The sequence below is a fragment of the Taudactylus pleione genome, unplaced genomic scaffold (assembly GCF_031769625.1).
Source record: "Taudactylus pleione unplaced genomic scaffold, aTauple2 ptg000198l, whole genome shotgun sequence".
Classification (NCBI taxonomy): Eukaryota; Metazoa; Chordata; class Amphibia; order Anura; family Myobatrachidae; genus Taudactylus; species Taudactylus pleione.
The window spans coordinates 14,476,584-14,492,072 of NW_028284600.1; the positions used below are offsets into that span (position 1 = coordinate 14,476,584).

At 47.8% G+C, this 15,489-nt stretch overlaps 1 protein-coding gene across 5 annotated transcripts in view; it reads left to right on the forward strand.

Moving 5' to 3' along the window:
• IDE (insulin degrading enzyme) overlaps nucleotides 1-15,489 on the forward strand; it is a 101,395-nt gene that overhangs the window by 24,386 nt on the left and 61,520 nt on the right. For all 5 annotated transcript variants that reach the window (XM_088476916.1, XM_088476912.1, XM_088476913.1 and 2 more), the window contains exons 5-8: nucleotides 2,340-2,462; nucleotides 3,240-3,352; nucleotides 8,153-8,315; nucleotides 10,791-10,883. In XM_088476916.1, coding sequence (XP_088333042.1) covers nucleotides 2,340-2,462; nucleotides 3,240-3,352; nucleotides 8,153-8,315; nucleotides 10,791-10,883 — 492 coding nt within the window. The remainder of the gene's footprint in view (nucleotides 1-2,339; nucleotides 2,463-3,239; nucleotides 3,353-8,152; nucleotides 8,316-10,790; nucleotides 10,884-15,489) is intronic.

Below are 15,489 nucleotides of genomic sequence, written 5' to 3' on the forward strand. Positions count from 1 at the left end.
GGTACTCCTTTCAGCACAGGAGCGTCCCCGCCCTTAGTTGTACTGCTTTGGGACATCCCCAAGGTCAACCCTGTGGACCCCCTATGGACCCTGAAGTAGAAAACAAGAGATATGGTAAGAACTTACCTTTGTTATCTCTGTTTCTACGAAGTCCATAGGGTCCACAGGGCGCCCGCCCTGACGCACCTGGCTTCAAATGGGCTGTGTGGCTGGTCACCGGTTTTCCGTCTCCCATTTCTGTGAGTATGGTTTCTTGTGTGTTCCAGTCTTCCTTCTCTCTGTTTAGTCTCCTCCTCCGGCCTTGGCTGCTTACCAACTGAGGTGCTGTGGCCGGGGGCGGGGTATAGAGGAGGACGGACCCAAGTGCATCCTGGGAGCAGCTAAAGCTTTAACTGCGTGGTGCCCATGGATCCAGATCCAGCTATACCCCAAGGTCAACCCTGTGGACCCTATGGACTTCGTAGAAACAGAGATAACAAAGGTAAGTTCTTACCATATCTCTTGTTTTTTGCCAAATTAGTCACTAAGGGGGGTGTCCCAATGGTTCTACACCAAGTCCCAGGGGTTTTGCACAACTTATCACCTACTCAGAGGGTGAAAAGACATTTTCGATAATTTCTATACCACTTTTCGCCTATGTGAAAACCGCAGCTAATAGGATAGCACGATAAACATTTTTGGAGAAAAGTTTTTACCGGTGAAACTTTTCAGAGAAAAATGGGTTATCGCGGCTAGTTGGATACCCCTCTAACGCCCTGATGCAGACTAGGACGTGCATGAATTTGTTTGTCACACGCCCAGAAAGTGGGTGCTCTCTGTGCAGACTAGTGAGATATTGCCACTTACACCTGTCTGCACCTGGAGAGATGTGGCATCATAACATAGGCTGAGTACAGTGGAGGCGTTTACACAGACTCTTGCAGACCTGCAGAAATGCTACATTGAGGTGTAAACACGCTGATCATTATTTGACCTGATGTAATCCAGATACGTGGATGGATCTGAATGGGTGAAGAAATACAGAATAAATTTTTTTTAGAGTAATTTACACCCCCTGTTGACCACCATTCTGCATCAATTTGAAGGGGGATGGGGGATTCAATTAGCCATGTAAATTACCGCAGCTAATTGATCCCCAGAGAGTTATTTGGCCACCTGCCCGGAGGCAGGCAAAACAAAATCCCTGATAAGTGCCGTGTTTTCACGATTGCGAAAACACATGGACAGGTGACCTGGCCACACATTACTGCTAATTTCCAGAAATATTAATGTCATATTGGATAATTTGGGATGTTCAGAACTAGTTGATGAGGAAGAGGAGTATAGCTGCATTTGGGTAGTTCGGAGAATACCTCCGGTCATGTCAGCATCTTAGACATTATTTTGGAATTCCGCTGTACATGGTCCTTCTGGCACTTGTAGCTTAGACTTGCTGTGTGACGTGAGTTTAAGTCCAGGTTTATGGTGTTGCTCAAGCTCCTGCAGACAGGTGGACAGTTAAAATGAATAACTGTATGCATCCATGCTGGGGGAATCCAATCCTCATGGTCTCTGTATACGGAGAGAGGTATGCAAAGCAGACTGAGAGACAACTATATGGGTGAGGAATGGTCCTTCCTTTATGGGATGTGCCCAGAATATTCATCAGATACCTGCAAGTATAACTCTATATTTTGCATAAGAGATTTTTTCTTCTTTCCTTTCTTGGTAACAAAATTTGGTACTAAGAGATATATAGTGAGTTTTTCATTGGCACTTAATATGGGAATGTCTTCAACTCCACAAATTCTGGCTAGACAGAACCGAATGTATCTGAAATACGGGTATCTTTCTCCTTAGTCTACATTTATGCATGCTGAAGGTAAGTACAGTCCTAACCGCCTAGTAATTATTGCACGGTCCTGGTCGGGCTGAGTAATCCGTACCATGGTGCAGGACAGATGTAGAGTCTGCCCATTTAAATGAAAGATCTGCTAGCTTCCAATATGCTCTGGGGGCCTAGATTACCTAGGCCAGAGATTAATCACTCTCCGAAATCTTACCCTAAATTACTGCACCCCAATGTGGGTGTGGTAGGGACGTTACGCTGTAAGCTTCTGTGGTGCAGGTGTGAAGGATTCGCTCTCCGCTGACACAAGCACAGTGTGACATAGCGACGTTTTGTAAATAAACTACAAATACAAGTAAAAATGGAAGGAAAGTTGTGCACGTCTTTTATTCACCCATTTAATTTCCCCAATATCACACCTTCCCCCTCCTGCTGACCTAGATTTCTGCAGATAAAACACTTCAGTTTTATAGTAGGAAATCACTTAATGATTGTTTGTCTCTGCTTTTAGGCAATAAGCTTACTCTGGAAACCAGGCCAACACAAGGAGGAGTAGATGTTCGGCAAGAGTTGCTTAAATTCCACTCTACGTATTATTCGTCTAACCTCATGTGTATTTGTGTGCTCGGAAGAGGTACAAATATATATATTTACACTATACTGAATAATGTGTGTCTGAAAGTGGTCATTTGTATCAATAGAAATTTAACTTTCAAAGAAATAACATGCATCCAGATCAGACCAAGGTTGGGGCAGGCGCTATTCTCTGCAATGTTGGCAGGCTACCATGAGAACTTTATATAACGCAGCAATGTATTCCAAGTTTCTTGAGACCAGTTACATAAAGAGTAACTGTATTCAACCTCAACATTTCATTCTTGGTGGAGTTCAGCATGTACTAGTAATGGAGCGTTGAATACGAACACAGAAGCATTATTAGACTAGGAGCAGAAGAACGCAGCAAACGCTCCTGCGCCCGACCTCTCTATGCAGCAAACACTTGCCTGTTTATTACCACAATCTTATTGTTGCCCCTCCTTTAGGAGCTGCCATTTACGCAAATGGGAAGCTCACTGAGGGGGTCCAAGGAGGATATGCATTCTCTGGTGAATAGACTAAGCCCTTAGGGCGGTGTCACAAGTGCGCTTCAAATGCTGACGTTTCCACGCTGAGATGTGAGCGTTTTCTCTTCGCACCTGCAGCGTAATAGTAGCACATTTCTAGCTGTAAAATCACTTAACGTTCAATATGGCTGTCTGACCCCACACTTCGCAATATAGAGTTTAGCGGCACTAGGTCATTTGAAGCGGTAGAGGACCCGCTAGATTATGTGAAAGCTGCAGTGTCTGTTAGTAATGTACAGTATAAGACACGAAAGTCAGTGACCACTTTTCTTTTCTACACTATGCAGAGACCCTTGATGAACTGACGGAGCTGCTGGTGAAGCTGTTTGCAGAAGTAGAACATAAAAATGTCACACTGCCAGAATTTCCTGAAAATCCCTTCCAAAAGCCTTATCTCCAGGTGAGCGATCATTGTGCCGATAACCTCTGCAAAGACTGATGAGGATGCACACAGCTGCCCAAGCGCAAGTGACCCACTGTGACTCAATTAACCAGGTTAAAGTCAACTGAATGGACCTCTTATTTCATGCCCTGGGTTACAAGACTTAGCTGGCCACAGATATAGCGATGGGCTCACAATCAGCTGATGTGTACGATTTCCCTTGAAACTCTCCCCGGCAGCTCTGCACACTATCTCCATACGATCTGCACACGTTTTGGTGTACAGTCTTCTTACGATCTCTCCTGCATCCAGACTTTCACAGTGCATCGGGTCCTAGATTGTCAGATCTGCCCTACTGCACGGCAGACCTGACGATGCGATGTGCGACCAGCTGGGACGCGCATTGTGATCATGAGTGGAGACTCACTATTTACTCTCAATTTCGGCTATATTCGACACGATCTGTCATTCCAATGTGTCAGAATCGGCCAGATCGGGTAGAATATTGCTATATGTGTGGCCAGCATTAAGCTTCTGCGTGCATCACCAAATGACTACACTAAATTGGCCATGCATCTAGTGGGGTAAATTAAACCTTTATCTGAAGTTCAGTGGTCTGACTGATCCTCAACCTCAGAAATGTCTTTCAATGACTTTACATACGTCTGTAAGGTAATTGGAAGGACTGCAAAGAAATATAGACACCACTAAAGGTGTCTCCTGTCCTGCAGTTCCTGAAGGTAGAGAGGGGCAGGGGGTGAGCAGGAAGATCTCACAAGCTACAATCAAGACACCTATGTAGGCAGTAGTGCAAGTTGTCAGATGACCTTTGCGAGAGGAAAGTGATAATGGAGAAAATAAAAGCCAAAGAATGGGAATAGTACTGAATAGTGAGCTCTGTAAAGAAGAATATTTCTCTTTTTGCCCTATCTGGGGGACACTGCAGCCTGGGTTTAGAGGGGAAACTGAGGAGTAGGCACTAAATAGGTAATCTATTGGAGCTGAAACTCCCACACCTTCTAAGCTCTCCCAGCCTCTCTAGCAAGTCTCCGGAAACCCAGTTTTCTATTTAGTGTGTGAGTAGTGTTCATTGATTATATTAGGTTGCCTGAATCTCCTTCTGGGATCAGGCTTCCTCTGTCTTGCGTTCTGGGGGACACTGGCAGTTATGCTGGGTTGGCTCAGGAGTTCAGTCACTAAAAAGTAAATTGGCTCTGCCCCCTCTATCCCCTCCCACCTCCACCGTACCTCCAGTTTTTTTTTTTTCTTTTAGTGCCTATGGAGTTAGGCATGTTTTTAGGTTAGCTTTTTCTTTTCTTTTCTTTTTTTTTTTTTTTTTTATTTTATTCTTGAGGGCATATCAGTTCCTGTTTACAGGGCTCAGTGCGCTGACCCTGGGGAGAGGGTTAGTCAGAAGAGCACCCTTTCCCCATAGCAGAGTCCCCACTTCTCTGTCTGAGGGTTCGGGGCACTGATTGTTTTTCCGCGGTGATGTCAGACGCCACTTGCTAGGACAATCTCTAGAGTGCTGCGAAGTTGCACCCACTGGTCTGTTTTATTTTTGTTCTGCACTCTGCTGAGAGAACCTCATTTTGTCAAAACCTTATACGACAGTGAGGTCTATGCTTAGACACCAGGTTCAGATCTGGTGGAGGTAGTAGCATCCAGCGTCATACAGAGCTCATGATACTCTTTTTCCTCTTTGAGGATGTAGGCATTCATTTTGTGCTGGATTCTGTCCATCACTGTTTGTTTGTTTCTGACATATAATGCAATCTTCTAATATTCAGGACTGTCTCTAACTAATCATTTACTTTTTTTTTCTATGTAGGTATGAATTATCCACTACCTACATACATCCAGATGGCCAGAAGTACACTGTTACCTGATTACTGGGCTTTCTAGGCCTGACACAACAGTGGTCACTCAGAGGAGAACATACCCAGGCAGTCTGTGGGGTCTCCCTTATTAGTGGATAATGGCTTTAGATTCAGAAGGGGTGGGCCAGTATGATGGGACCCTGTTCAGGTCACATTTTGGAACTCAGCCCAAGTGGTGCAGCCACCACACTTCAGGTGATCAGCTGGTTTGGCCGCATTTTTGAGATATATATGCTGCACACTAGCCATGGGGCCCCCCTACTTTTGCGTTTCTTTGGCCAGTCTTGCTTCTCCTACAGTGTTGGTCTCATGGCAGGCAGGGATAGCGTGTAGTCATTCCCAGGCATAGAGTTTGAGTTGCAAAGGGGTGTCTACCCTCACTTTTTCAGTGTCCCTGGATAAGACTCATAGCACCTGTCTGGGTTTTGAACTTAACAAAGTTGCGGTTCCATCCAGGATGAGCAGTGGCTGGTCCTCGTTGTGTCTGTTGGGTACAGGGCTCTTGCATCTAGCCCTGCGCTAATAACCAATGGTTACGGTTTCTGGTCTTTTGGGCACTGCCTCAGTACCTAGCCGACCAGTTAAGCCATATCTTTATCCACTGGCATGCAGCCTGAGGTGGTAATTTTCCAACCTTACAGGGCCATTATTCCTATACTTTTAATGGTTAGTTTCTTTCTCCATGTCTTGAAAATCCTACCTGGTTTGTCCCTATCCGCACCTTAGGTTGGAGAGCTTTTCCTCCCCTTTTTGGAGGGTGCCTCAAGAATTCTGTCTTGTACTACCTGAAGTGGTCTTGAGTCCTCTGAGGGAGATCAGGGTATCTCTTTGAACTTGCTGTTATTGTCTGTCTGTCTTTACCATGGGCCCTGATTGTTAGCCAGAATTGCCTATGCAGGGCTATCCTTCCTATTCGGTACCTGATTCTCGGGAAGGTGTAGGTTTGATTGTACACTTCTTGGGAGATGCTGGTCAGTCTTGATGGACATCTGATTATGGTAGGTGGTTTGAATGTGCTCCAGTGGTTGCACTCCTGGGTGCAGGTTATATTTGAAATGGTTGGGGACGTTCTTCCATTTGCGATGTCCAGGATGCTGACACTTCTGTTTAGCTTCTGGAGCACTTGTGCACTCCTCAGATTTGTGAGTTATTCCATTTTCCTTTCTGTAGCTTCCCTTCAGGGATTCTAGATTGCAAATTTGCAGTATAGTGTTCATGGCATCAAGGTCCGTTTCCTTTTGAACGTGCTTCTTAGTTGGGCCATGTTGACGCCATCCTTCATGTGGCTCCGGGGTTTGCTTCCGGTTGGTGGGCTTCTGATGTTTGAAAGAGGAATGGAGCTGAAAGTGTATAACCTCAAAGGATGGTTTTCCTTGGGGCTTTTTATTACCTCCCTGGGCTTGTTAGCTTTGCTTCATGTGTGCTTTTCTGAGGCTGTTCTGTTGTGGACTGAGATTGTCGCTTAGCTTGGTGGGCCGTTAGTGTTAGACCCATGCTGCTCTGCAATTTCAGTTTCTAGTTCAGTGTGGGAATCTCTGCTACATTTCTGTTGTCCCTTTCTTCTTTTTGCGAGTTGGGCTGACTCGGGGTCTCTGACTTTATTTTTGGCAAGGTTAAGTTTCTCCCTTGTCTGTCCTGTTTCAGGAGTGTTTGGCCTGGATTCTGGAATTGCAGGCGTTTATGGAGGGGGGTGCTGCATGTACAGCCTCCTTCTGTTCTGCCAGTACCGTCTTGGGACCTCAATTTAGTCTTGGTGGCGCTTCCTCAGGCTCCTCTAGAACTCGGGACTCTGTGGCTTACTTGGCAGCTGGCTTATCTATTGGGCATTGCTTCTGCTAAAAGGGGCTATGAGCTGCCAGCTTCTTCTGCTAGTTCTCCTCTTCTGCTTTGTTTTTACTCTGATGGGCGGTCCTCCACAGTAGGCCGTCTTTCCAAACCAAAGTGGTTTTCCAGTTTCACCAGACCTGGGAGATCGTGTTACTGGCATTTTGTTCTTCGGATCCTTGAGGCTCTCGGGCGGGGCAGGCTGCCTCTGCGTAGTCTGTGGCTCCCTTCTGCTTTTCAAGTAAGGCTTTTGTCTCTCTTGGTCAACCATTGCCTCACCCCATCTGGGGGCATTCTACTTGGGCCATGAGTGCTTTTTGGGCAACGAGACGGGTTGCCTCGGTTGGGAAGCTATGCAGTGAGATTCCTTGGTCCTTTGTGCACATCTTCATGCACTTTTCTTGTCTCCACGCGTTTGTATCCCCGATTGTACACACACACACACACACACACACACACACACACACACACACACACACTACCTTTCACCTCCTCTTGAGGCTTGCTTTGTGAAGTTCCACAGTCTGCAGTGTCCCCAGATAGGATGAAAGTAAAAATAAGCAAATTTTCACTCACTGTAAAGTCAATTTCTCTGGGTACATCTTGGGGACACTGCGTCCCTCCCTTGTTGCATATTTTGTTGTTGCACAGCGAGTTCTTCTTTCTACTTTGTTAGATAACGGAGTTGCTTGAAAAAGTGGAAGGGCTTAGAGGGGGTGTGTTTCAGCTCCAATTGGTTTAGTGCCTACTCCTCAGCCTCCTCACTAAACCTACAGTCTGCACTGTCCCCCAGATTGACTCTAAGGAATTAAATTTTACGGTGATTTAAAAAAAAGAAATATATATTTTTTTACGTTCATCTGTAAATGCGGAAAGTAGAGAAACGCAAAGAGAAACTTTTAAAAATGATTAGTTCAGTATCTTCTTATTATTAAATATATAGCGACCACTCTACAACCATTTGTGAGTGATGGCTCACATATGTTTGCAGTTTGTCACCTGAGTGTATGGCTGGGTCTTTTCAATAGAGGTCACTAATTTATTTGACCGATTTTAAGAGTTGAATGAAATTAGGACTAAATGTAAAATGACTTGTGGGTTTTTTTCTTTGTAGAAAATGTACAAGATTGTACCTGTTAAGGACATCCGGAATCTCTACGTCACCTTTCCAATTCCAGACCTGCAGAAATACTATAAGTCTAACCCAGGCCATTACCTCGGACATCTCATTGGTCATGAAGGCCCTGGAAGTCTCCTTTCTGAACTTAAAGCTAAAGGTAACACTGACGTATCACCTCCAATTGTCAGTGCTTTTACTTTGTTACTTAAAGAGGAACAGTCACCTAAACACAGTTGAAGCATCAGTTTTTGTGGGCTGAACAAGTATGCAGTCTCTCTTCAATATCACTGAGGAACTGATTAATTATTCATGATGCCTTACTTATATGGATGACGTATTGGTTCCTAGTGAATTGATGGTCTACGTTCTCAGCCAGTCTGCTTCCACTATGTAGTTGATGGTCAACATCAAAGGGAAACTACACCACGTTTTAAATCCTTGTCTCCTAGTTAAAAATGGCTATCTGTGTGTGTGTGTGTGTGTGTGTGTGTGTGTGTGTGTGTGTTTTCCTCCCTGCGGATGAGCCCTTATCGAAGTGTTCCCGCTAGACTGCATGCAGTGTGGGGTACTAATGGGGTGGGCAGCAGGGTCCTGCAGTCAGGCTCCCCTCCTGCGATTTGATATAAAAGTTATTAGAAAAATACAAAGAAGATTTTTATAACTAATAAACATCTTCTTTGCTTATTGTAATAATTTGTATAGTTAACACGCACCAGCTTTGTGGAGCTTCCTGGGACTGCAGGGAGATGAGGCAGCAACAGATCAGCCTCGCTAATGTGTATAGTCAGACACTGCTTGAAGTGCTAGGGGTGGGGCTACACCACGGGCAGTTAGCTGCACAGAAAGAGATCTAATAGAGGCGTGCCTTGAGTATTGATGGACACCTTGATGTATCATGTGACCAGGATGTGCACTGCAGTGTTTAGAGATCAAAGTTCAGTCAGCAGAAGCAACAGAAGACACAGTAATTCAGGTAGGAGAATCAATGGACATTGAAGCTCAGTGTAGTGGGTTGAGAATTACAGTAAGTAGGGGGTGAGACAGGCTCCCAGCATTCAGACACATCTCCATGTGTACCTCCCCAGCCATTGACCTCACCGCATGTCACTGGTGGACAAGGAGTCTGCTGCCAAAAAGGAGGCGTGACCAGTCACGGAGGGGGCGTGTCAGTGTGCACGGCATCCATTCACCCAACGGTGATCGGTCACCGCAACTTTTCCCACCGGCGGGACACTGCGGCCTGCAGGTGGGGAAGGCACAGGGCAGGCTGTTTTAGCAGGGCTCCACTAAAAGGGCAGGGCGCATTTTGTCCCTGTATAAACGGGCAGGGCGCGGGAATGCTACTTATCCTTGTCATTAATAGTTTATATTTTCAGCTAGAAATTGTGTAGTTGGAGATGAGAAGGGGAGGGTAGTTCACCAACTGATGTGCATGATTTGTGCACTGTCAGTCTACTGCGCATGCACAGGTCTCCCTGCATGTTCCATGTTCCCGGTGACCTCTCCACTGCGCATGAGCAAATCCCTGTGAAAATGTTTGCTGCGCAACTTTCCAGGGGATTTCGGCAGCGGAGACGCGGGACTCCGGAAAGGTGAGTATATATGGGTGTGAGGTGTGGGCTCCCCTAAAACCCAGGATCCCATGAGCAGCAAACACCCTGCACCCATTTTAGATACGGCTTCTGGATGAAAGGTTGACAGTAAAAAGATCGACATGCAATATGTCGACAAGGACATAAGGTCGACATGGGAATGGTTGACACAAAAATGGTCAACAGGTGGGTTTTGTTAGGCACTATGAGGGTTTGGTTAGGGTTAAGCACTTACCCCGACGGTTAGGTATCAAGGGGAGGGTTAGGGTGAAGATTAGGGTTAGAAAACAAAAAAAGTGTCAACCTTACCTACAGCGGTGGCCAAAATTGCGGACACTTTTTTGAAATTTGAATGTTTATCAACTTCAAATGCTTATAAAAACTGTTTCACTTCACGCAGTGCAATGATTCATATATCAAATGAAAGGAAATATAATGCTGATTTCAACACAATATTTTGCTTTGCTGCTGTCTTGAAAAATAAAGGAAATACTGATAGAACAGTAACATCATAAGTACACAGGGATTTTCACCCTAAGTGTTGTTTTCACAGTATAACTTCCCTTGTACTGCAAATATTTCACCTGTGTTTATTGTGTTGAATTCAGCATTAAATTTCCTTTTATTTGCTATATGAATCATTGCACTGCTTGAAGTGAAACAGTTTTTATAAGCATTCGAAGTTGATTAACATTCAAATTTCAAAATGTGTCCGCAATTTTGGCCACCAGTGTATGTCGACCTTTTGTAAGTCAGCCTTTTGTCCCTGTTGACCTATTGACTGTCGACCATTTGGTTGTGATCTATACAATGTCGGTCTTTTTATTGTCGAGCTAATGAACCACACCCCATAGATACGCCACTGAATGGAGTACACACTAAAGCTGTTTTAACGTTTCTACATAACGTGACTTTAGTGTAGATTTTCACATCTCCGGTCCCTGTCCCACCTGTGATGTATTAGCTACAGCTGAGCTCAGCACATTCAACCAGCAGTCCGACATTGTCATCGATATTCTTACAATTCTGTATTTTCACAGGTTGGGTAAATACTCTGGTTGGAGGCCAAAAAGAGGGCGCAAAGGGATTCATGTTCTTCATTATTAATGTGGATCTGACTGAAGACGGCCTATGTAAGTTGTTCAATACATTGTACATGTTATTTACAAGACTGTGATCTGATGTGTCTGTATGACATGAAGCTGACACATTTTCATAGGAATACTGGTTCTTAGGGACTATGAGGATCTTTCTCAGGTGATTTGAGAGTATACCCTGGATGCCACAGTGCTGAGGTGTAACCATTCCCTCTGAAGGCAGCCATTTTGTAGACCTCACTGATTTTCATATTTTAGCATATATCATATGTTCCAGAAATTTTATTTAAATGTACTTATAAAGTCAGGTATGTGTTTTATGCCTTTATTAATGTAAATTACGCAATGAGTTACTGTATAGAACATATGCACTACCTACAGTAAACTATATGGGTGTTAGAAGTCATTGCGGAGATCTGTGGCCATATAGAAGTACAAGATTGTAGACAGCATGCTTTTATATGGATCCAAAATAATTCCCCTCTCCAAGAGACCCTCTATCCTCCCTCCAACAGATATCTTGGGGCCCGGTACACATGTTTTTGGGGCAGCTATGCCCTCGCCCAGTCCTTGTCCAAGCCTGTCACACACACCCCTCTTCCCCAGCCCCTGTGACTGTCACAAACCCCTCTTCCTTAGCCCCTGTGTCTGGCCAACACTTACCTGCTGCACTTGTCTGTATTTCTACTTCAGGGTCCATAGGGTATCCACAGGATACCTTGGGGTATAGGTGATGACGTCACGCATCGGGCACCATAGAGTTAAAGCTTTCAGCCTCCCAGGATGCACTAGGGTCCCCCTCCTATACCCCGCCCCCAAGCCAAGGCATCTCAGTTTAGTATGGTGCCCGGCCGGAGTCGAATGCACCTGTTAGAGGGGGGCCATGAAGAGCCCCTGAAGTTTTCGTCTTTGCAGCTGTGGCTGCACATCTGGAAGTACAGCATGGACAGTCAGTCCTGACGTCCATGCTGTCTTCCCTACACCCCCGCCGGTACCAGAACGCCGGTACCGATCCGGGGATGCTGGTAAGCATCTGGGGTCACAGCTAGCGGTGACCCCAGATGTTTGGGACCATGGCCGTAAACAAGGGGCGACTACAAGGTAAGCAGCAGGGTCCCGCGGTGGGACCCTGCTGAACATGGTCCTAAGTCCCCAGGCAGGGGGCTCCCTGGGGACTGGCTGCAGCGTGGAGCCAGGTACTAACCTGCGCTTCCACTACCCCCCTGGGACAGCGGACCAAGGCAGAGCGGTAGCGCTGCGGCGTCCCAGGGGTTAAATGCATGCCAGGGGAGCGCGCCTTCCCTGTCTCACAGCCGGCGCCTCCCCCGCTGCACACAGCCCCCTCTGCTCTAGCTGACTGGTCCTGTGTCAGCGCTCCTCCCCCAGGCCGGCCTCCTCTCTGCTCCTCGGTGGCCATCTTTGGAAGAAGCATGGTGAGTGCTGCTGGACGCTGATGAACAGTGGCATCGCGGTCTGGGTCCCCCTGCATACCTCTCCTCCGTTGGATTAAGGTCTGTGTATGCAGCGCTGTGTCCTACCAGGCTCTGAGTCTGCGTAGTTGAGGATCAGCGCTGATAGTGCAGGAATTGATTTCTTTGCATTGTATGTGACCTATGCTAGCGTCTGCTGCCTGTACTTTCTTTTTCTTCTGTCAGCATTTCACTGTCCCTGATCTTTCTGCTAAAGTCCTTGCGGTGCGGTGCTTGCAGGGTGGTCTCACACTATACTAACGAGTATCAGTGAGAGGGGTCACATACTTACCATTATGTCTGAAAGTGACTTTCCTCTCCAGCTTTTATGTACTACATGCAAGGTACCTATAGCGCAGGGGGACGGTAGCGCGGAGGGGCTATGTCGGAAGTGTTATTCATTGACGCGGCCGATTACGGTCACAGCTCCGGTACAGGAGCCGCCCTGGGCTTGTTTCGACAAAGCGCTTACAACCCTCGTGGGCCAGTTAGCTCCGCAGCCTGCCTTCACTCAGATGGGATTGTCCCTGCAGTCAGTGGTGTCGTCACCCATGCAGGGTTTCCCGAGACAATTGATGGTACCCCACAGTCTCCCTATTTCCCCTCCTCAGGTCTCTCATGAGCCTGCGTGGGTTAATTAGTTAACATGCTCTGTACAGCATTTGTCAGAAGTGTTGCAAGGGGAGTCTGTGATGCGGCCCACAAGCGGCCGGTGGCGTCTCTGTCTGCTCCTTATGAGGATGACGACGGGACGTCCGATGATGGGGAGATTCTGGATTCTGGAATCTCCACCACAGGTGGATTCCCATGTAACACGCCTGGTCCGAAGTGCCACGTTGCCCATGCCCTCCATGTCCTCCTTAAAGGATGCCACGGACCGTAAGGTGGAAATCTGCCTAAAGTCCGTTTATTCCCTTGCGGGAAGGGGGGGCAGCTAGGCCGGCTATGGCCATTTGTTGGGTTGCCAGAGCTATGGAGCGCTGGGCAGATACGTTAGAGGCGTCCTTCGATTCCGACTGTTCGGCTGAACAGACCGAGTTGATAGGCAATCTCAGGGATTCGGCCACTTATATTAATGAAGCGGCTTTGGATATCAGTACCCTGACCTCACGGATTTCTTCGGCTGCTGTGGCGGCTCGTCGCACATTATGGTTGCGATCTTGGAAGGCGGACGCTGATTCCAAAAAGGGCCTGGAAGCCTTGCCCTTTAACGGAGAAGTCCTATTTTGTCCAGACAAAATTGGACAAAATTGTGGCCACACTGGCGGCAGCCAAATCAACATGTCTCCCGTCTGCTGCAGTTCCGTCCTGCTCAGGTACGTCGTCCTTTCGGCCTTACAGGGCCCAGGGTAGGCCTAAAGCACAATCTTTTCCCCGACAGGCTGGCCCCAAAAAATCGGCCAAGCCCCGGAAGCAGGCCTGGAGTACCAGGCGTCCGGCTCCTAAGCCAGATGACAAGCCTGCGGCTTGACGGTCCGGGCCTCCCTTTGGGGGATCCCAAAGTGGGATGCCGCCTGATGCAGTTCGCCCAGTGTTGGTCGGTCACCACGACGGACACTTGGGTTCTCGAGGTGGTTTCTCACGGGTACGCCCTCTCCTTCCGGCACAGACCCCCATCTCGATTCTTCACCACGGGTCTCCCATCAGACCGGAACAAAGCCTTGGAACCTTCGGAAAGTTTTGCACACTATGCTCCAGGCTGGAGTTATAGTGCCTGTTCCATTCTCCCAGAAGGGCCAGGGTTTCTATTCCAATCTCTTTTTGGTGCAGAAACCCAATGGGTCGTATCGTCCGATACTCAACCTCAAAGCTCTCAACAAGTCTTTGCGGGGACCGAAGTTTCGGATGGAGACCCTGCGGTCCATCATTCTGGCGCTGGAACCTGGGGACTATATGGTGTCGTTGGACATACAGGACGCTTACCTACATGTCCCTATTCTTTTGCGCCATCAATAGTTCCTCAGGTTTGCAATCCGCAACGACCACTTTCAGTTCCGGGCATTGCCTTTTGGCCTGGCGATAGCACCGCGTGTTTTCACCAAGGTGATGGCGGTCATGGCGGCTTTCCTGCGGCTGCAGGGAGTCCGCATGTTACCATACTTGGACGACCTTCTCTTGGTGGCAGGATCTCCAGAGCTCCTTCTGCGCCACTTGGACCTGACCATTGCAGTACTGCAACGGGACGGCTGGTTGATAAACTGGCAGAAGTCCACACTGATCCCGTCTCAGCGGATTCTGCACCTTGGCCTCCGGACAGCAGAGGATCTTTGTGACGGGGGAAAAGATCTCTGCCTTGCAGTCGAGGGTGCAAAGTTGTCTGCAGAGCCACCGGGTGTCTGCACTCGGCGATGAGGTTACTGGGCTCCATGGTGTCGGTATTCGACATGGTGGAATATGCCCAGTTTCACTCCAGACCTCTACAGCACCGGATCCTTTCCAAATGGAATGGACTGCCTCAGTCTCTAAAATCCCAGACGATAGTGCTCACTCCGGAGGTTCACCTGTCCGTAGCCTGGTGGTTGCAGACGACCCATCTCAACAAGGGTCGTCCGTTCTGGGTGGCGAATTGGGTCCTGTTGACAACGGACGCCAGTCTTCGGGGCTGGGGAGCAGTTTCGGGTCCACACTTGTTCCAGGGCAGGTGGACTCAGGCAGAGGCAGAGCTTCCCATAAACATTTTGGAGCTCCGCGCGGTATTCAATGCTCTCCAGCAGGCACATCTGGTTCTCCGAGGTCACCCAGTGCAGGTCCAGTCGGACAACGCTACCACCGTGGCCTACATAAATCTGCAGGGAGGAACCCTAAGTCGGGCGGCTCTCATAGAGGTGTCCCGAATCCTGGTATGGGCGGAGCGCAATCTCCCGGCCATATCAGCGGTATTCATCCCGGGAGTGCTGAATTGGGGGACAGGTGGGGTCTTCCAGAGATCGACCTCATGGCGTCCCGGCACAACAACAAGTTGCCGGTGTACGGGTCTCGCACAAGAGACGAAAAGGCGTCTCTGGTGGATGCTCTGTCCGTCCAGTGGACGTTCCGATTCGCTTATCTTTTTCTCCGGTTTCCCTTCTTCCGAGAGTAATCCGGAATTTCAAACAGGAAGGAGGAACACTCCTGTTGATAGCTCCCGCATGGCCCAGACGGCACTGGTTCTCAGACCTTCAGGGTCTGTCCGT